The sequence below is a fragment of the Gouania willdenowi genome, chromosome 5 (genome assembly GCF_900634775.1).
Source record: "Gouania willdenowi chromosome 5, fGouWil2.1, whole genome shotgun sequence".
Taxonomy (NCBI): Eukaryota; Metazoa; Chordata; class Actinopteri; order Blenniiformes; family Gobiesocidae; genus Gouania; species Gouania willdenowi.
The window spans coordinates 42,061,529-42,083,721 of NC_041048.1; the positions used below are offsets into that span (position 1 = coordinate 42,061,529).

At 36.5% G+C, this 22,193-nt stretch overlaps 1 protein-coding gene across 2 annotated transcripts in view; it reads left to right on the forward strand.

Annotated features, from left to right (window-relative positions):
• Positions 1-22,193, forward strand: part of LOC114463668 (lysine-specific demethylase phf2) — a 40,703-nt gene that overhangs the window by 14,080 nt on the left and 4,430 nt on the right. The window contains exons 2-20 of one of the 2 annotated variants that reach the window (XM_028447366.1): positions 3,583-3,668; positions 6,743-6,857; positions 7,858-8,018; positions 9,061-9,202; positions 9,276-9,462; positions 10,235-10,397; positions 10,471-10,558; positions 11,788-11,894; positions 12,844-12,935; positions 13,034-13,123; positions 14,118-14,471; positions 16,119-16,235; positions 17,759-17,874; positions 18,697-18,875; positions 18,952-19,019; positions 20,251-20,417; positions 21,415-21,707; positions 21,836-21,931; positions 22,025-22,134. In XM_028447366.1, coding sequence (XP_028303167.1) covers positions 3,583-3,668; positions 6,743-6,857; positions 7,858-8,018; positions 9,061-9,202; positions 9,276-9,462; positions 10,235-10,397; positions 10,471-10,558; positions 11,788-11,894; positions 12,844-12,935; positions 13,034-13,123; positions 14,118-14,471; positions 16,119-16,235; positions 17,759-17,874; positions 18,697-18,875; positions 18,952-19,019; positions 20,251-20,417; positions 21,415-21,707; positions 21,836-21,931; positions 22,025-22,134 — 2,731 coding nt within the window. Of the gene's footprint in view, positions 1-3,582; positions 3,669-6,742; positions 6,858-7,857; positions 8,019-9,060; positions 9,203-9,275; positions 9,463-10,234; positions 10,398-10,470; positions 10,559-11,787; positions 11,895-12,843; positions 12,936-13,033; positions 13,124-14,117; positions 14,472-16,118; positions 16,236-17,758; positions 17,875-18,696; positions 18,876-18,951; positions 19,020-20,250; positions 20,418-21,393; positions 21,708-21,835; positions 21,932-22,024; positions 22,135-22,193 lie in introns of both variants that reach the window. The other variant, XM_028447365.1, reaches the window with a different exon arrangement.

The following is a 22,193-nucleotide window of genomic DNA, read 5'->3' on the forward strand; positions in this document are numbered from 1 at the left end:
GGACAAATTCAGCTATTGGAAATATAACAAGATATGTGAAACAATGTATTAATGTCTACTGCAGTGTTTTTCAGCTTTTCAAATGACAAACTGTAACATAATACAGCATATTTAATGACAACTTCATCTCTGGCCTTTATCGTTCTCAAGCTAAATGATGGAATTGGAAGAATAAATGTTTTAGAGAATTACAATTGTAAAAAGAATAACATGACATAATTGTCTCATCTCAAAATGTGTTGAATCAATATTTAGCAACATTTAGAAATCAAACCTTTTAATAAGGGAATGTCACCAAGTATATTATTGTATTATTTTGTATATTTGTATTATTTTTGTATATATTATATTTATATTAATTTAATTTCTCTATTTTTTATTAGTTTTTCTATTGTCATGTTTTTCTAGTATTGTTCTTTACTCTATTGGGCTTAATGGGGAACAATGGGACATTATTTCATTATGTACATGTTCACGATGACAAATAAAAATCATTCTTGGAGTGATTGAAAATGTGGAATATTTTACACTCATTATTTCAGAATAATTCCAACAAACTTTTGAACACATTTCAAAATGATAAATCTTGGTACATAACTCATTACAGAAAGGAAGGGTTAGGGTTAGGGTTATGAAATGAAATATTTAATGTATTTATAAAAAAAGAAAAAAAAAATGTCCACATAAATGAAACAGGGTTTAATAACACTGACATCAATGTCTAGGTATTTACTGCAACAACTTCAAATAATTCCCAAAATAAAACAAACAAATACATTTTAAATGTGGCTTCAATGGAAAGGAGTTTCTATATTAATATAATCCAGCTCTGTTAACTAGAAATATTTAACACGTCAGACAAGGTACATTTATTTAGCACATTTCATACACTGGGCAACTCATTGTGTTTTACATGATGAAAAAGTGCAACAGAAAACTTTCAACAGCTTAAAAATCAATAAGAATATTAAAATAAGCTGCAAAAACATTTAAAAGTTAAACTCTATATGTAAAACCAAACCTGATCACTTTAACAAATCAATACTTGCTGGTCCCAGATCAGATCAGATCAGAGGTTTAGAGTTAATACATCCTATGTATCTGAATGTGTTCAATAATAAATGTATAAAGAAGCATTTAAATACAACATAAAATGTGTTTCATTAGGCCTCAATACATCATTGTTTCTATTTTAGCTGAAAATAAGGACATAGCCATGGTGATACATTTTATATCAGTAAAAATGACATGGAAATGCTGCTCCTCAGTAATACTAAGAAGATGGACCACATTTCCCAGGGTCCCCAGGTCCTCCACTGGGTTCCAGTGAGTCAAAGAACACACTTTAAATTCACATTATGTAGTTAAAATAAAAATAAGAGAAGAAAACATTTGTATTTCCACTGGAGTCAGACGTGTTCATTAGTCTGGAACACACACACACACACACACACACACACTAAAGCCTGGAGGTCCCTGGAGGAAACAAACATCTTGTATTTTTTATGGGAAACTCCCTGTTTGTAAAGTGTGTCACAGCGGCGCCAAACGAAAGGAATCTGTTTCTGCACAATGATGATGATGATGATGATGATGACAGCAGGGGGAGGGGGGAGGGGCAGGGGAGGGGGGAGGCCTCGTGTCATGGTATCAGAGCAGAAGCCCCAGGTCAACATTAGCAGCTGATTACCAGCCTCTGATTGGTTGATCTGGTTAGATCTGTGAAGATCAGCAGGTCTGGTCCTGGTCAGTAGATGATGGAGACCACTGAGACTTCCTGGGGCCACAGTGGTGGACAGTCACTGCTGTGGTATCTGTCATTGTGTCCTTGGGCAAGGCACTTCACCCACATTGTCTAGTATGAATGTAGTGTGTGAGTGAGTGTTGGTGGTGGGAGGGGCCTATGGCGCACTATGGCAGCCTTGCCTCCGTCAGTCTGCCCCAGGGCAGCTGTGGCTACAACAGTAGTTTACCACCACTAAGTGGCGTGAAAGAATAATGCCTTAATTCTGTAAAGTGACTGAGTGTCTATGATAAAGCGCTATATGAAATTGATGGATTATTATTATTATTACAACAAGAACATGACTGTGTTTTATATTAAACATGTGCACAGTTACTATGAAAAGTTTAAAAACCACACACTGAGGCTGAACCGACTCTTGGGCTTCTCTTTTATTTATGTATGTATTTATTTATTTCAAATGATTAAAAATTGATGGAACTGAATAAATGCATAAATGGAAAAAAATTACAGAAATTTCTATAAAATAAGAAAAAGACAATTTCCAAATATCGGTAATACACATTTGAAGAGTCCTACCCCCATTCTTCACCATGGACAATACAAATAAATACTATAATCGAGCTATTAAGAAAAAAAGAACATAAATCATCCCCCACGTCATTTAAAAAAAAATTGATCAGAAATGACAAGCTGTTGTATTTATGAACATCATTTTTATTGAATAAGTCACATCCTACATATCCCTCGGCTGTTTCTTTTTATTTGTTTTTTAAATATTGAACAGCTCACTTTCTGTTTTATATATTTAAACCTGCTTTTACTCCTATGCACCCAGTGTCACACTTTGAGATTTGCTTTATAAATAAAATGTATTATTATTATAATGTACCAAAAAATGTTTGTATTTTTAACTAAAAAATCCTTGTATTTTAACAGAAATGTGTTGATTTAGAACGAAGCTGTAAACAGTGACAATATTAAACATAATTTTTTCCTCCTCTATCTCTAACATCTGTTCTGTCCAGATGCTGACCGTATTTTACAACAGGTGATCAAATCACACAGCAGTCATTTATAGTAGGCTTTTATGAGGTATTAGACGCCCCATTAATAAGCATGTGATCATGTGTCATAAATACACACTATCCACTTTCAGTCAGAGAAGCTCCTGAAGTTATTTAGAAAAGAAGCAAAGCTGCAAAATGAGCTGCTGAACTCAGAGAAATGAAAGAAAAAGAAGCAAACGTCTTTTATTTTCATTTATTACAAACAGCTGCTAACTTTGTCTCTTCTCCAGGATGTCGTCACTCGTTTATTTTAACAGCTTTTCATAAACGACAAGATGTTCAAAGACCTCACTTGTTTAAGACTTCAGTAATTATTGCTGGTTATGCTAATTAATCCAGAATTACCCACGATTGTTAGTCAATGCATCGATCATGATTCCATCTCTTAGTCATTTTAATTAAACGATGCATCCTAATGCACAGTTTCAAAATAAAAGCTTAAAACAATGAAACAGTGAAGATTAGCCAACGCTAGCTAGTAACAACAGAACAATGTAAACATGAAATAAGAAGAAAACACTGAGGATATTATTGGATGGATGTCAAACTAAAAGTTTTTCATTAAAGAACAAACAGATGATTTTATGTTTAAAGACGCTGTATGATAATGTTGTTAAATGAAGAGAATGAAGGTAAACTGGATCAAAGCTGAGTAAAGATGTTGTGCAGAATTGATATTTTTACTTGATAAAATCAGAGATCTCTGTTTGGTTCTTGTAAATTTGTGCAGTAAACGTTGTGTTAATAAAGGTTTTTATTGTGTTTCAGCTGTGTGGAGGTGGATGAAGATGATGCTCCAGATATCGACATTTATCACTGTCCAAACTGTGAGAAAACCCACGGAAAATCTACCAGTGAGTAACTCCACAAACACCAAATGAAACCACACAGGGATTATTCACCATTTTCATTCTGTTTTCAGACTTTATTCTTTCCTGTGTTATCAGTTTATTTTCCTGTTTAGTTGACTTTACTGCTGGTAAACTTTCTGAAATCATACTAAACATGAAGAATATTGTTGATCAAGTAAGTTATAAGATGATATATGCTTTAGATGATTTATGCTTGAATCAAACCAGATCAGGGTTCTCATCAGGAGTTTTTCACAGTGTAGGGGGTCACAAAGCTTAGTGCGTTGTAGGGGTTAAACAATTTCATCATTTTAAAGGTTGACTTTATGTGCATACGAGTTGAGTCGACGTAGACTAGTCGATGACGCCACCAAAAGCTGATTAAGCCGTTTGTAATTCTTCTCCAGTCTGTATTTACTTCACCCACCAGAGCATCATGTTTAAGGGGGAGTAAATAGCTCCTTAATAGCTACGAAGAGGTTTACCCAGTTGACGTAGCACTCTTCTTCTCTACCGCTGAGAAGCCGCAGCGGTCACAGATTTTTCTGGGTCACAGACTTTAGTACAACACCACCTGCCCCTGGGACATGGAACACGCTATAGAAGCTAAGTAAACCCAGGAACACTGCTGCTAGTCTACGCTAACTGTTAAACCCCGAGGCTTCCTCAGAGCCAGGCGTTTAGACTTTGTTTGGGCTGTTTTTACTGTAGCTTTGACTTCCTTCACCGATGCCGCTGTTGTGCCAAAGTCTGTGACCCGAAGAAATTTGTGACCGCTGTGGCTTCTCGGCAGTAGAGAAGAAGAGTTTAAACCTCTTTGTAGCTATTAAGGAGCTATTTACTCCCCCTTAAACATGACGCTCCGGTGGGTGAAGATTTACAAACATGTTTAAGGGGGAGTAAATGTCCCCCCAGAAGCTGCAGGGGTTGGAACTGTCGCCACCTCTGGTCACGAATTTTTTCGGGTCACAGATTTTGGCACAACAGCGGTCTTCCTCCGCTAACGGAGCCTCCGTCCTGCACTGCTGATGTTTTCCAGATCTGTTTAATACACAGACATGTTACCACTACAGCTAACGTTAGCATGTATATTAGCCTTAGTATCTGCCTACCAGATGCAAAAATAACGCTGATGCAAAATATGCGCGCTGATGCGTCGTCTGACCAAAACAAAGATGGCGGTGCCGGAGAATAACTAACGTGAGTGGGTCCTCCAAGTTTCATCAGTGCAAGGCAGTGAAGACGCACTCGTTTGTCAAAGGTATCTGTTCACCGTAACCCTCGTCCTTTATCCCGGGTGTGACCGGACGGCAGCGCGTCGACGGCATAAGGAGGAAACACCCGCCGTGACATAAGCAGCACCGCACGCACACACACACACACACACACACACACACACACACACACACACACACACACACACACACGTACATATCACTGTGATAACCTAGTAGTCCGTTATGATTTGTAAATTAAACACAATGTATGTTTTCTGTACACATAGACATCTATTGGAGTTTATCCTTTGCATTCTGACCTTTTATTTTTCCTTTAAACTTCCTAAAGGACAACACACACACGCACGCACGCAAATGAATTGTTAGATTAATCGTTTAATAATAATAGTTTATCCCAGCCCTAGTTGTGCTGCCTTGACGTATAGAGGTATGAGGACCCTCGTTTGCTGTGTTGTGCTGCCATCTTGGGCAAAAGTCAGGTACTGCGATTAGTCAACGACGTGGACAGAGTCGCGAAACAACACTAAAGTCGACTGGTTGACTAATCTGTTCAACCTTTAGTGTGTCGCACTGAAAAGTCAAACCCTCTGAAACACTATTCCCTTCATTTTGAGGTCAAGTTTTGTGAAGTAATGGTAAAGTTTTATTTACTTTTGTTCCAGTCTTAGTTTAAAGTCAAAAGTGATTAGTTGAACAGTGATGATGAATGTGATTGGAGCGTTAATCATGCTTGGTAAAAGTCGTCCACTAATAAATACTCTGTAGAGACATAACATAACGATTGATTCTAAAACTCCCGCCCTGGCCCCTCCTATTTGTCAACCAATGAACGTCATGTCAGTCACATATACCACGGGGATAATTTGCATCGTTTTCTCACAAAATAGAACATCAAAGGAGAAGCCGCCCATGTGTCGGGATAAAATAAGGGTGTGAATAACATCCTCTGTCACATTATAGGGGGAGGAGCTTGGCCGTTAATGACATTATTCTCTATTTTCTGAGCTGTTCCTGCTCCAAGAGAATTTTATTTCTAATTTAAATGAGGTCATATTAGGGACCCGCAGTAATATTGGGGCTATTATGGACCCCCCCCCAATTAATTAATTAAATATTTTTCTATTGTTTTATTGAGTTGAGCACACTGTTTATATTAGATGGTGATTGTGGGTTATAAATTGGGGGCAGCTAAGTGGCTGCAGGGGTCCTCAGCATGGGGGCAGATCCCCTGTCGTAAATAGATGATGTCGCTGATGTATGTGTTTTTGGGTTATTCTGATTAAAAAGAGAGTTAAAACATTCCGTGCACGCCTGGAAGTTCCTTTGAGTCCAAGTGTGCAACATCAGAGCGTAGGGACCCCGATGTTCAACTGCAAGAACCATAGAACTACTGTTATTAATATTATAATTATATGCTTCAGAGGATTTACGGAAGTAGAGAATCACACCGTTTGCTCTTCACTTTTACAAGAAAAAAAATACCATAATCATGTGTGACATGGTCCCAAAACATAACAGACAGGCTTTAGTCATGGAAATATTTCTATAAATAACCAAAAATCAGCGAATCACCCTGAAGTTTTAAGACTGTGATTCGGTAGCAGGAGAATTTGGAACAAGATACTGAGTGAAATTGGACATGATCTGTTTGCTCAGTCTTTGGTTTTATGCTGAAAAATAGTGAGTGAATGTATGATAATGTCCCTGAACATGTATGTGAGGCATTTCTGTGTCATATTGGGGCTTTATCTGAAATTAAAACGTAAATGTTTGGTTTTCTGGAATCTTGCTGTTTTATTCACACACACACACACACGTGTGCTTGGCGTGTGATTTCAGTGAAGAAGAAAAAGAACTGGACTAAACATGACACGGGACAAAGCACAGACATCAAAGCCGTTCAGAACGGGAGTCAGGTGTTCATCAAAGAGCTCCGCAGCAGAACGTTTCCCAGGTACGTCTCACACCAAGTAGATCACTAAGATCATCTACACCAGGGGTTCTCAAACTTGGGGTCATGAGACACTGGAAGGGGGTCTCCAGATGCCTTCAAGAAACAATATTTCCTGATCAATTTAAGCATATTTTTGGTTATTTTTACCTTTTTCTACAAATCCACCAAACTCACCATATTTTAACATATTTTCATCATTTTTTCTTGCCATATTTTTGCTCCTTTCAATGTATTTTTGCTACATTTCTCACATTTCTGACACTTCTACATCACATTTTAATGACTTTTCTACACATTTTTCCACTTTCCAGACATGTTCATCACTTATAAACCATTTCTACCACTTTTACACCTAATGTCACATATGTTGACCTATTATTGTCACTTTTAACCTCTTTTCACCAGATTTCAGAAATATTTTTGCCAAATTAACCACATATACAATTTGTAATGCCCATTATTTGCCAGGATAAACTAATTTCTCCTACAGTTTTAAATTCCATTACCCACAATTTTCAAATTTTAACCAATTTCTGTGGTTTTTAAAATCCCATTTCACTACCTTTTCCACCAATTTTTTTAGTGATTAAAACCAGAATTTCCATCTTTAAGATGACTATAATAATAATAATAAACGTTCCTGGATAACAGTGGATATTATTCAGATGAATAAATAAATGTGGTTATCACAGATTCATAGAACAATAGACCATCATCACTGCACTAACTCACACTAAAGCTCAAAGAACATGTTTATCACAACATGAGCCTGAAACAGAGAACATGAAGCACAGCAGTGAAGTGTTGACCTGTTGAAACGCTAACATAGACTTTAAAACACACTCAGAGCTCTGAAGGCTCACGCACACAGTGTGGTCATAATATTACATTTCATATTAAAGTGATAGAAACAAAAGCAGTAGTTTTTAGTTTTCATGTGTGAAACTGTCCACTAGAGGGAGCTGTTGAGTAGTTGTGTGTTTTATTCACTTCCTGTCAGTGCTGAGGACATCGTGGTGAAGCTCAGTGGTTCTCAGCTATCTTTGGAATACCTGGAGGACAGCGGCTTCAACGATCCCATCCTGGTGCAGAAGAAGGAGGGTCTGGGCATGTCCATGCCCGTGCCCACCTTCTACATCAGTGACGTGGAGAACTACGTTGGTGAGAAGCTTTCACAGACATTTAGGAATAAAGACGTGTTTCTGAAACATTCTTTTTGCTCTAATCTGCTGCTAAAACTGACAAGTTTAATGTAATCAAAACATGTTCAACATAAAACCCACGAGGACACATTAAGGCAACAAGTGACTGCAGTGTTAAACCAGGAATGGAAGGAGCTCAGCTGATGGTCTTCACTGGATTGATAGTTGTAGCCCCGCCCCCTCACACCTGAGCCCAGTGTTCAGTCAAGCCCTGTATAGGAGAGAGAGAGAGAGCAGCTAAATCATGGTTTAGCTTCATTAAAGTTCACAAACACACTTGTTCTTGAGGAATGATTGGTAGTTTATTTTACAGAAGTTATTTGATTTTTTTAAGTTGCTGGAGATAATATTTTTCTAAATAGATAAAGACGACGCTTGGGCCTCATTGATCAATAAATCCTAATAAGATTATTGGCTCAAACAATAGATGTTAAGCTTTCTGTGTAAACCCCAAAATTCACTTTTAGTGAAAATATCAGAATTGTGTTGGGAAGTCACAGGCTGGGACTTTAATGTGACTATTTGGATGAAAATAATAAACACTATTTAGTTATTTAAGATCATTTATGGTTTTCATTGATTTAGTCATATATTAAGATACATTTAAACTAGAAAACGTTGCTTCTTGTGTCAAATATTGTTTGGACATTAATTTAGATTAATTAATTACAAAGTCTTTAATTAATTAAATACATTTTTAATCTAGTCCCACCACTAGTAAAAACACTTCTATGGGACTCGACATCCCACAATGCAATGCACTTAACTTTTCCCACAATGTCAATGAGAAAGTGTTTACGGTGGAGATCAAAACTGACTTTGGAGAAACTATTTCAACTTTTACATCTTTTTTTTGGAGCAAATGATCTTTGATGTATTGATGTATGTGTTTATCTCCAGCAGCTTTACATATACTGTATAGAACATGTTGACTAAACATGACCATGAGGTAGTTGTGTTTGTTAGTGTGGTCTCATCCTGTCCTCTGTCCTCAACCTAAGGTCCTGACGTGGGCGTAGACGTGGTGGACGTGACCAGACAGACTCACAGCAAAATGAAGCTCAAAGAGTTTGTGGATTTTTACTACAGCACCAACAGAAAGAAAGTGTTAAACGTCATCAATCTGGAGTTCTCTGACACCAGGTAACGCTGAGCTGCTTCTATGAGTGTGTGTTCCTGCAGACGGCTCACTGTGTGTGTGTGTGTGTGTGTGCAGGATGAACACCATAGTGGAGAGTCCTCAGATCGTGCGGCAGCTCTCGTGGGTATCAAACTACTGGCCTGACGACGCCCTGCTGGGGAAACCTAAAGTCACCAAATACTGTCTGATCTGTGTTAAAGACAGTTACACTGACTTCCACATAGAGTGTGGAGGAGCATCAGTGTGGTACCACGTACTGAAGGTACACACACACACACGCATCCCTAAAGAACTGTAAGTCAAGAAGTTGGAATGAATATCACGCTCAATACAAAAAATAACTCCAAAAACACACAAATAGACAGAAAAGTGCAAAAAACAAACAAAAGTATACAAAATAACAACAAAATACACACAAATTGACTTAAAAAGTACATAGATGAATGTTTGAACTACACTAAATTACTACAAAAATTGATTAAAACAACAGACCGAATTACACAAAAACACAAAAAATTACTTGAAAAGTGCCAAAAAAAAAATACACAAAACAACAGAAACAAACCAAATAAAAACAAGTCATATTATCCTCAAATATCACGTTTTACACATTTAACCCTGGGGTCATTCTGACAATCTGATAAATTAGCCCTTAATAATAAAACTGTGAAATGTTCTCTAGCGCCACCATCAGGACAAACTTTTACATTACAATTAATTTATCTGGAATCATTTTCATCCAAATGTTTTTAAATTTAGTGACAACATTAATCACCCACAGACAAGTTTTACACAACTAAAACAGCTTAGGGTCAAATTGACCCCAGAGGAACACCAATGTGTGCAATATGTTCACCACACTGAAAAAATATCATCATAATCATTTTATGTTTAATCAATTGTATTCATTAAATTAGTAAAATTCATGAATTATGAAGCAAAAACAATGTTTTTTGATTGCTAAACACTGATTGGGGTCAAATTGATAATCAATAACAGGAGGGTTTGATGTGTCTCTGTGTGTTTGTTACCAGGGAGAAAAGATCTTCTTCCTGATCAAACCCACCTCCGCTAACCTGTCGCTGTACGAGCGCTGGAGGTCCTCGTCCAATCACAGTGAGATGTTCTTTGCTGACCAGGTGGACAAATGTTACAAATGCACCGTGAAACAAGGCCAGACTCTGTTCATCCCTTCAGGTCAGTGTGTGTGGACACCAACAGTGTCTAATCACTAAATAACTATCTAAACGTATTAACGTCTTCTCCTCAGGGTGGATTAATGCAATACTGACGCCCGTCGACTGCCTGGCGTTCTCTGGACACTTTGTTCACAACCTGAGCGTGGAGATGCAGATGAGGTTTCCACTTCCTGTTTCTAATGTTTCACACATGACCCACTTTAATATTGAGATTTTCATTCAGGGAACATTTAAGATGTTAAATTGGTGTAACATTGAACAGAATATTGAGGCGTGATGTCATTGACCCTTTTACAGTTGATCAGGCACCGCCAATATCCAAACAATAAATGACACACGTGTCAAACTCATGGCCCGGGGGCCAGATCCAGCACTTCAGAGCATCCTATTTGGTCCACTGGTCCTGGAGAAAACATGAATCATTCTATAAATTGCCAAATTATTCAGTTGAAAAATAGTTATTGAAAGAACTCTAAATTTAAGGAAAAAGAAAACTTTTTCACATATTATTCCCCTAAGACCCAAAAATAAACCAATCAAAGGACATTTAAGTATCTGTCACTTGTGTTGTTGATGCCTTCCATACTTTGTCTAATTTATAACTAGCTGAACTAAAAATCTAGGATTTTTCTGCTTTATTAAGCAACACACACTTGATATTTCTGCTGAAAACAATATGTTAAAAAGTAGCGAGCCTGAACATATTTTTCTCTAATGTATATTTTGCCCTTATTGGCTCTAGTTTGGACTTGAACACGTAAATAATGAGCGTCACAGATTTCACTAACTCAAGGATCTTCAAACTTCAAAACAATTTCATTTTGTGTCCAATGGACTTTTTTAAAACTTAGATTAAATCTACAGGTGTTTGCAAATAACTACGACTCAAAGTAAACTTTTAGGTGGTTTACACAAACTTTTTGGATCCGTTTCCTTGTTATAGGGAGAATATTTTACAGACTTTCTCATAATCTTTACGTCAATTAAACACAATTTAATCCCATTTGTGTCCCTGAACGCCACAAGAATGATTTATTTAAAATATTTGTAGTAGAAATGAAAGATTACATGTACTGATCTGTATTTAACATACAATGTGTTTAATGTGTTCCCAATAAACTAAATATGTGCACTTTTATTTGAAACCTGGACCCTGGTTTGAGAACCACTGGTTTAAACCATGATTTTTCTTTTTTTTTTAATGGTTTAGAGGTCTGCGCGTGCACGCCACCTACAGGCTCATTTATGGAATTACAAGAATCTAGAATTACATCATTTTTTTTAAGTTTGTTAGTTTTGTTGATTTGTATTTTATAAAAATAAAACAATATCTGACATTGACTGTTGTACAATGAGCTCATGTTCAATATTTCCTGTTGTTTTTGCAGAGCCTATGAAATAGAGAAACGGCTAAACGTCAAAACTCTCACCCCATTCCCCAACTTTGAGACGGCGTGTTGGTACGTGGGACGCCACCTGTTGGAGAGATTCAAGGGTCAGTGAATCAGTCACTAATATTTTATTATATATAATATAATATTATATAGCATTAGCTTCTATAATCCTCTCTATAAATGTTCATCATATCAGTAATGTATGAAATTAAAAAAAGGGAAAGGGAGGAAAAGCAAAACATTTATTCTATAATTACTCATCAGGTTCTTTTGCAGAAACCGTGTTTTTAAAACTGAATGAATTAAATATTTTATGTTACGTTATGTTATCATGTCATTTATTAAGTTGAGACTAAATTTATGTTTTTACAACTTTGTGTTTGAGTTTCTCAAGATGTGGTAGAAAAAAAAAATTCTGTGCATCTTATTTTGAAAGGGTTTCTAAAAGTGTACCTCAGTACACACTAGCAAATGTAATAAAAAAGCATAATTTTTAATTAGATTTTACTCTCAAAAAAAGGTCTTTTCTCTTACTTCTATCAAACATGTTTTTAAATGATATATTTTCACTTTGTGGATGAATGAATTAAGACTTAAGAGTTAATTGTGATTAGTTAAAATGATCTATTTATAATATTAATGATATGGAAATGTGCAATAAACTAAATGAAATCTTTAAACAACTGAGAACTGTGCAATAACATGATGCATTTCAGCTTTGGTCATATTTGTTGATGTTCCTCTGGTATAGAGTTAATAAATCTGCTTGTATAACTAAATCAACTTCCTGTTTATGTTTTTACTCCGTGTTTTATTGTGTTTTCTGTGGCTGTGTTGGTCAGACTGAGTTTAGAAAATTAGCTGTTCTCTATGATCCTGCATGTTTACATTCATTTATGCTAATAAATGTGTTTTGTCTGCTTTTATAAATAAATTAATTTAAAATATGTTCACAGGGTAGAATAATGTGCGTCAGTTGAACATATTTTCAAGTAATTTAATAAAAAATGAAAGTATTTTTCTTTTTTTTTCCCCTGTTTGTGTCCAAAGGTTTACATAAATGTAATAAACAGCCGGCTCCGTACCTGATCAATGGAGCCAAAATCATCAACGGAGCCTTTAGAGCTTGGACTAAAAAACAGGTACGGACACACACACACACACACACACACACACACACACACACACACACACACGTCTCTACTGTATCAGAGCTGCTATGTGTGTTTAATGTTTCCAGGCTCTTCTGGAACATGAAGACGAGCTTCCAGAGAACATGAAACCATCTCAGCTCATTAAGGATCTGGCCAAAGAGATCAGACTGTCAGAGGTATTTTAATCATTATTTATTACACATTTCAACTGTAATGTTTCCCTGTTTCCACTTCCACATATAAAGATATACAGTATAAAATATGTAAGGCACAGAAAAGAAGTGACAGATATCACTACATTTCCTTGATTATTTGAACATTAATTAGGGACATTTTGTGGAATAATTTGAGGAAAATGGCAAGAATTTGGCAAAATTGAGAGTTAAAAAATCACTGCCATCATGTGATAAGCGTGGGAAAACTCTGAGCTCTGTGAAATATTATAGAGTTTCATTCATTTTGTGTATTAGTTGTTAGTTGGACATTTAGGCATTATTTACCAGTTTAAACTAATATTTCCAATATTAACACTTTAAACCATTTTTATTCCTTTTTCTGTTCATTTTTGTCCACACTAATTTGCAACTTTTAACCAATTCCTGTGGTTTTTAAAATCACCACCTTTTCCACCATTTTTTGGCAAATAATTTAAAAACAAGACACAAAAAAGTGTGTCTTGTTTTTAAAATACAAAAACTAAAATACAAAACAATTTCCAGAAAACCACAAGACAACTACAAAAGTAATAGAAAATCATATAAAATGACAACAAAAATACACAAAAAACAAACTAATTCACACAAAATTACAACAAAAACATACATTTATCTGATTTAATGCACAGAATGATAATTGTTTTAAATGCTGACATAAATGTTGATTTTGTGGCCCTCAGATCAGACAATCCCATTGTTTTTCTGGCCCCTGCTGTGATAAAAGTTGCCGATCTCTGCTTTAAATGTTCCAATGATTCAGAAACAAAATAAATATAATCACGCATGAACTAATCTGAGTTATTTAGTTTAAACTCTACAACATCAGGCTGACACTAGAATGGAATAATGTGTTGTTTAGTCTAAGTCTTTCAGCTACACATAGAAAAGTACAAATAATTAAATATAATTCAGAAGAACATAATAAAGGGTTAATAATCTCTGCTTTTCCCTCCAGAGTGCAACTAAAGCAATAAAGAGTGAACCCAGCAGCAGGACGCCCGTGGAGGACGCTCCGTTCAGCCACTCTGAGCCTGAAGAACCCGTTTCCCCCGCTGACATCCCGTCACCCAGCAGAGAGAAATCATACAAGAAAACCTCCAAACCCTCCAAAACCCCCAAAACCCCCAAACCGCCCAAGATCACCAAGATCCCCAAAGCTCCCAAGATGCCAAAGGAGAAAGAAGGAGGAAAGAAGAAGGTGAAGAAAGAAAAGGAGTCATCTCCTCCACCAAAAACCTCCAGCTTTGCAGCTTTGGAAAGTCACGCCAAGAACATCCTGAGTAAGATGGACCAGTCCAAGAAAGCTAAGGTGAGTCCACACTGTAGATGTGTTGTTTATAAAGCTCACTGCTTTGTTTTATTACTTTAACACACAATAAGACATTACATATCTTGAATTTGAAACATAAAGTATACAAAAAATGTGTCTCTATGAGAGAGAAAAATAAAATGAAAACTCAGTTTCAAGTCAATTTTTTCTCCAACTTGTCAAGAACATAAATTCAAAATTTCAAGTGTAAATTATAAACTCTAGGAGGAGTTTGTTTTTAAAGACTTTGTGGTTTGGCCAAAAAGTTAGAAAAAGTGCCGAATTTGGCCCACGACTTTCTGTTGAATTTAGGTCATAGATCCAAATGACATTTTTACTAGTCACAGTCTACTGCATATACCTATGGAATGCCATCCAGCTAGCTAGTGAATCAAAAAACTACACGGCCGTCAAATTTCATGAAATTGTAAAGTGTTGGTAAAATAATAATGATAATAATAACTAGGCTAGACCTGTATTCACAAGGCCAATACTTATGTGGCTATTGAAATTGGTAAAAATAACAACCTGTATCTGGATTTGTTGACAAGTTTGTTGTTTTTACTAATGAAAGTGAAAGTAATAATACAGTAACAACAGAAGACTGACCTTGACCTTAAAATGACTGAGTGAAGGTCAAGGTCACACATTGAAAGGAAATGTGGTACAATGTACCAGTGGACAAGTTATAGGGACAAAAGTATATTTATTTATTTATTTTTTTGTGACATCATGAACTTTGACCCCTACCAATCTTTTTACTGGTAGGTCGTACAACTTTGGTGCAGTTAAATAAATATTCCACTTTAGATGAGCTTTCCATAAATGTATGATAAATATTCGTAAAGATTTGGTAAATTTTGGTTTTTGACACTTGACTTGACCTTGACATTTTGGCTCCAAAAAAGGTGGACTGTACATCATTAGTGCTGCATTAATAATCTAGGAGGAGTTACATGACAAAGAAGTTATGGAAGAAAAACACTAATAACTCCTACGAGAACAATGTATTTGGCATTTAGAACTAATTTACTTACAATTATAATTGGCCCCAAACCTGGTTGGAAGGGATTGTTTTTGCACAGAGTATGTTACATAAATCAAATAATAATAATAATAATAATAATAATAAACACACCTTAAGTACAGAATGTCTCAGGTTGTTGATGATCCCTAATGACTTTACAGGTTTTTTGTGGATAAAGTGACATGATGTTTACAATTTAAATTCTCATCCACTATGATACCTAAATATTATACAGAAATACTTAAAAAATATAATTTCCCTCAACCTTATAACTTCAACTCTTCCAGTTCAAACATTATGAAACTTGACTTTTTAATAATAATTAATTATCTTCTGTTCCCCATCTTTATTATTTCAGGTAGAAATATTGTAGTTTAGGTCAAATACAAACAAAGTTATTATTATCCAATCGTTTACTGTGGTTAATAATAGTGTTTCTAATGGGCAGGGAAGTAAAAAGTATGTTTAAATCATTAGTGATGGTTCTATCTGTGATTGATCTGGTATTAACTGGATGTTTTCCTCCACCATCATCATCGCCATCACCATCACCACCATCATCGTCACCATCATCATCATCACATCACCATCATTCAATCACCATCATCAATCACCATCAGGTGGTGAAGAGCGTCCTGAGCATGTCAGAAAGAGAAACATCAAAGCAGAACAGCGTGGACAAGTTTGAGATCAGAGAGCAGAACAAAAACAAGACGGAAGCAAAATGGAAATATAAGGTAAAGCTTGTTGCCTTCACTCTGACTTTTCCTGCTCAGATATGTTTAAAAAGTCATTCTGTTTCAAACAATGCAAACATTAAACCTGGGAAACACACACACACACACAACACACACACACACACACACACACACACACACACACACACACACACACACACATTAATTCATCAATGAAAAATGCAATTCAAGAAATTGAAGGAATATGAAACAATACAAAAAAATAACTCTAAATGACACATGCAAGACATAAACAAAAATCGCACAAAACGACTAAAAAGTATAATTTTAGCAAAACCACAAAAAATTAGACAAAAATACACAAAAATACACAAAACAACAAAAACAAACAAAATAACAATGAAAACACACTAAGTCTTTGTTGTTTCCTCTGTTAATGACAGAATAATAAACCAAAAATACACAAAACAGCAACAAAAACAAAGAATTACAAAAACAAAAATGCAGAAAAGGACAGGAAAACAAATATTTACAGAAATACATAAAATGACACCAAAAATACATCTTTACAATGAATGGAGGAACAGTTTATGATTTTAAATAAATATAATGAATATAAATTTATGATGACAGTGAAGAACAACAGTTTTAGTGCAGTGCACAGCAGGAGGCGGAGCTTATCTGATCCACTTCATAACTTGGTACCAACCAGGTCACTGAAGTTTAAAATGATGAATAATTAAAATCCATAATTCAGACCAAAAACAACACTGATGTTACAGAAAAGACAGTAATGATAGAACTGAGACAGGAAGCTGCTGATACTGTTAATGTGTAAAAGTGTGAGATTATTTATGATATTAATCCATTAGATGATAAACAGACAGAGCTCTGCAGTTAAACTTTATTACAGCACACACGTGTTTCTATTCATATAGATCTATTTATCACACACTGGGATGAGAACACATTGTTTATGTTCCTGTTGATAATATCAGCCCCAGCGTATTAATTATTAATTAATACTAATGACTGTCCGCACACACAGGTTTCATCAGCTGACTGTAAATCAGTCCATCAGATATGAATCTATATCTTTCCTAAATGATGTCATTAGTAAATGAAAGGATTAATTTATATTAATAATCTTCTTTATAAACTCAGCTGTAAGATCTGAACCAACCAGGATCATCTATCAATGGGCAGGTAGTTTTCTAAGAGATCTGATTGGTCAGGAGGCGGGGCTTTAGGACTCACTAACATCTAAGCCAGAGAAAAACCTGGTCACGACCAGGTTAGCGTTCAGCATTAGTTGCCATAGTGATTAAGCTTCAGCCAGCTTTGTAGTCCAGCACACGCTGATTAAATCCTGGAAGTTAGCGTGATCAGAGCTAATCTAGATTTATAGCGTACGCAAAACACACACAGACACTATAAATACAATAACACATGCGTGCGTGCGTCTGAACCTCAGATTTTCTGATGCTGTTCAGTTCTGTGATGTCACTGTGATTGGCTGTGATGTCATCACCTCGTTCACCTTTGACCTTGTCGTTTATCAGAACAGTAAACCTGACTCCCTGCTGAAGATGGAGGAGGAGTGTAGGTTTGACCGAGCGCCGCTGTCCACCAATAAAGATCGATTCAGCTTCAGCGTCTCTCACAGGAAGCTGACAAGGTACTGGTCATGTGACTACAGAGCCCTGTGATTGGTCCATCAGGGACACACTCAAGGATTCCTTTCAGTCTTTTTTTAATTATTATTATTATATCACCCAACAAATCACAAAAGACACACTGTACATTTCCATGAAACCAAGGCAAAATGAAATAAAACAACACATTTAGCCCCACCCCAGTCTTTTTACATGAAAGGAGAGTTAAGAGTTAATTACTCAACAAATTAGCATCAGTCAGGTCACATCCAACCATAAATCAGAAAAAGTAATAATAATAGTTTGAATAAAGTAATGCAGATATATATATATACACACACAGAATTTAATTGTCATTAAAATGTCTTAAATCAATGTTTTTTAAGTCTTAAATATGAACACATAAGTATAATTTCATGATTGTAATTAGTTCCAAATAAATGGTAACATTCGTTTGAAAAAAAAAAAGTATAATTTACTGTAACATTCAATCACGACAGCAGAACCAACAACAAAACAGTGGAAATGTAAATATAACAAAAATTGCCTGAACAACAAAGTTTTTTCTAAATGGTTTTTGTTTTTTATATTTTTGTTGTTTTATAGATTTCGTGCTATTTTATTAGTCGTCTTGTGTGTTTTTAGAATGGTTTTGCTTATTTTAGTCTATTTTTTGCGTATTTTATTGTCATTTTGTGTATTTTTGTGTGTTAACTTTGGGGGTCACCAGTTGCACATCTGCACTAGACACTGGACAAAATGACCATAACTCTATGTAATTAATGTGATGTTTTTTTCTGCCCAATCACTGTGAAGTTGGTCACTGCTAGGTCTCCTTTTTCCAGCTCCAAGTCCCTGAAGCTCCAGTCCAGCCCCAGTGTGTTTGGATCCTTACAGAACCTAAAGGAGGACAAACCTAAGCCTGTGAGAGACGAGTATGAGTACGTGTCTGATGAAGGAGAGCTGAAGATCGATGAGTTCCCCATCAGACGGAAAAAGAACACGTTTAAAAGAGACTTCTCTGGTAGGACGTTTAAAACCAGCTCAGCGTTGATCAGCTGCTGTTTCTGGTTTCTATTAACTGCTTTTTCTGTCCCCAGTGCTGTCAGACATCAGAGAAACCATTCAGCCCACCAAAAAACCAAAGTTCCAACCGCTGGTGTCCAAGGTACAGACACCACGTGTTCTTTCACTGCTTTCCCTCAATATTACCTCCACAGATTCTACAAAACACAGACAATTTCATTTCACGTTGATTATTGGTTTTAATCGTCTTTTCTGTGAGTAACCACGATTTGATTTGAATCACGATTCGTTGTTGCCGATTCGATTCATGGAACAGAAAAAAAATCACTTATTCTTCTGTAAATTACAGAATAGTTCAGTTGTTGATATCGCAGTCACTCTAAATACACATTTACAAATGTCCCATTTATAGACATGATGGAAGTCATTTTTTTTTATCTCAAATTGATGAAAAAAAACTCAAATTTTTCTAAATTTTGTAAATTTAATAATTGTTCATAATATCAAGGAAATGTTAGTTCATTAATGCTTGGATATTGTTGTTCTCTTATATTATATGTAATTTATACCTGAAAGTTTAAACTAGGGACCATTAATGTTTTAGACCAAACTGCTCTGTTTTTGGCCCCTGAACTAAACAAAACCTCTGATTTAGAACCATTCCATCCAGAATGATTCAATGACTTTAAATAATAATGTGTACAGTGTGAGGCTTTACTAGATTACTGATGTTTATTATAAGGGAATCATTTATAAATAATGATGGACATAAACAAGTAAACAACATTTAATGTCAAATATATTCACGTTTTATTTGAATAAAGTCCAACCAACACTTCAGTTTAAATGAACAGGATATTAACTTTTCAATAATCAATATGTTTTCAATATAAATACATATTAGGTTTAACTGACTCTTCTGATTATTTTAATACATCAAATAATCGAATATTAATATCAATAATGATGTGTTCATGTTTAATGAGCAGTATTTGATCCTGATCCAGATGAAACTTAATAATATAATAATTGATGAACCAACCATAACCGAGTCTAATTTAATAAAGATCAGTCAGTTATGAACCAAGATATGAAGTTTTTACATTTCTCCAATGATGAGAGACAGATTTTTTAAATTTCACAAACTGATCCAGATTCAGTATATTGATCTGGAACCTTTCTAAAATTTAATGGAATCTTCCATCAAATGTGTCAAAATTAGTGAAGCACAAACAAATAAAATGAATAAACGCTGGTGAAAATATGAGCTAAAATGTAAATAATATGTAATAATTCTATGAACATTTTACTGATGAAACTTAAACTGAATCTACTTGTAATGTTAATGATGCATGGTGTCTCATCCAACCCAGAGCATAGAGTCATCTGATGAGGAGACGCTCCACATAGACACAGAGACCAAGCCTGAGGGGAAAAGCAGGAACTCTAAGGTGAAGAAAAAGGCCGGCAGCGCCGCGGGAATCCTGGACCTGCTGCAGGCCAGCAAGCAAGTGGGTGGGATCGACTACAGCACCAACAGGTAGAGCCTTCCTCGCCATTCACCTCCCTCTTCATCAACGAGACACAGGCTAGCACATAGTTAGCATGTTAGCATGAGCACAATGATGGTTTTTATATGTAACTCCTGTAGGGACGAAAGAATCCACCAGGAATCTGTCAGTGGCAGGGTTGGGGTCAATTACATTTTTTCAATTACAATTACATCTTCAATTATCCATGTTCAATTAAAACTCAATTACGAATACGGTGACTGTACTTTTAAATGCAATTGGGAAAACAATCTAATTATAATTTTTTTTGAAATCACATGATTGATGATGTCACACGGCCCCACTGCCTGTAAACATCCCATTGTTTTCTATTGGAGTGAAACATTCAGCCTGATTTTTAGATCATTTAAATATAACTCTCTTTTGTTTACAGAAAGAGGATAAAACTGGTTGTAGACAATGAAGCAGAGAAGAAGAGCTTGCCTAAGGGACCTTTACTCTCCCTTTAACAGCACGTTGACACGCTCTGGTAGCTGAAGTTAGAGAGTAAATCATGTAATTTCAAGATGGAGGAACACAGGTTCTAAAACTGTAAAGTAGTCCCATTTTTCAAAGTTTATTAAATGAATATGGTTCATAATTATGTGTTTTGTTTGACAGATCTACTAATAAGGACATTTAGAAGGTTTAGAAGGACATATTTGTAAAAACAGTGGAGGATCCACACTTAAGTCACATGATCACATGTAGCGTGATATTTTTAGAGGGGTTGGATTCCGCTTCATGATTGTTATTAAATAGAGAGAGAAAAAATGTTCAGATTGTTTTTTTGTTACAGAACGTGAATTCAGTTATTTTTCCGTCTGTTTTCTGCGATCACGGTAAATTGGAGGTTTGGATCCTGCTCCACCGTTGTTTCTTTCTCTCTGTGTGTTCAGCACCGCCCTGTGTGCTAACCTGCCGTGTAATGGCTGTGTTGTGTATTTCTTATCGACGTACTTACAGTCAGCCACCTGCGTCTCCCAGCACACAGGAGGCCATTCAGGGCATGCTGTCCATGGCCAACCTGTCGTCTTCAGAGAGTTTGCAGCAGCCCTGGAGCCACGGCCAGTCCAAGAACAACAGCCAGTCCAAGAGCAACTCGCACGGCTCACAGGCCAATAAGAAGGCCTTAGGGGGCGGAGCCAGAGTGGACGGAAACAACGGCAAACGGCCGTCCAAGCGCCTCCCCAAGAAACCAAGGAAAAGCAGCAGCATGGAGAGTCTGGACTACGACGACCAGGACCACATGGACGCCTGCTTCAAGGACTCAGACTACGGTAGGACATCTTCTTCTTCTTCTTCTGACCTATAAAAACAGCTGCTTTGTTTAAAACCCGCCCACATTGCAGCTCTCTAACAATTCATCTCCAGTTGTTCAGAGGATGATGTGTTTTTGTGTTGGTAGTCTACCCGTCGTTGGAGTCTGAGGAGGATAATCCTGTTTTCAAATCCAGATCCAAAAAGCGGAAAAGCAGTGACGACACTCCGTACAGCCCCACGGGTAAGTCACACACACACACACACTGCACACACACACACACTGAGCACACACACACTGAGCATGTGCTGACCTCTGTCACTGACGTTCCGTCAGCTCGGGTCGGACCCTCGGTGCCGAGGCAGGAGCGTCCGGCGAGGGACGGTGCGCGCGTGGCCTCCATAGAGACGGGCCTGGCCGCTGCCGCTGCTAAGCTTTCTCATCAGGTACGTCAGAGAACGCCACGCCCACATGTTCTACCACTGTTACTCAAACACTTTGCTTG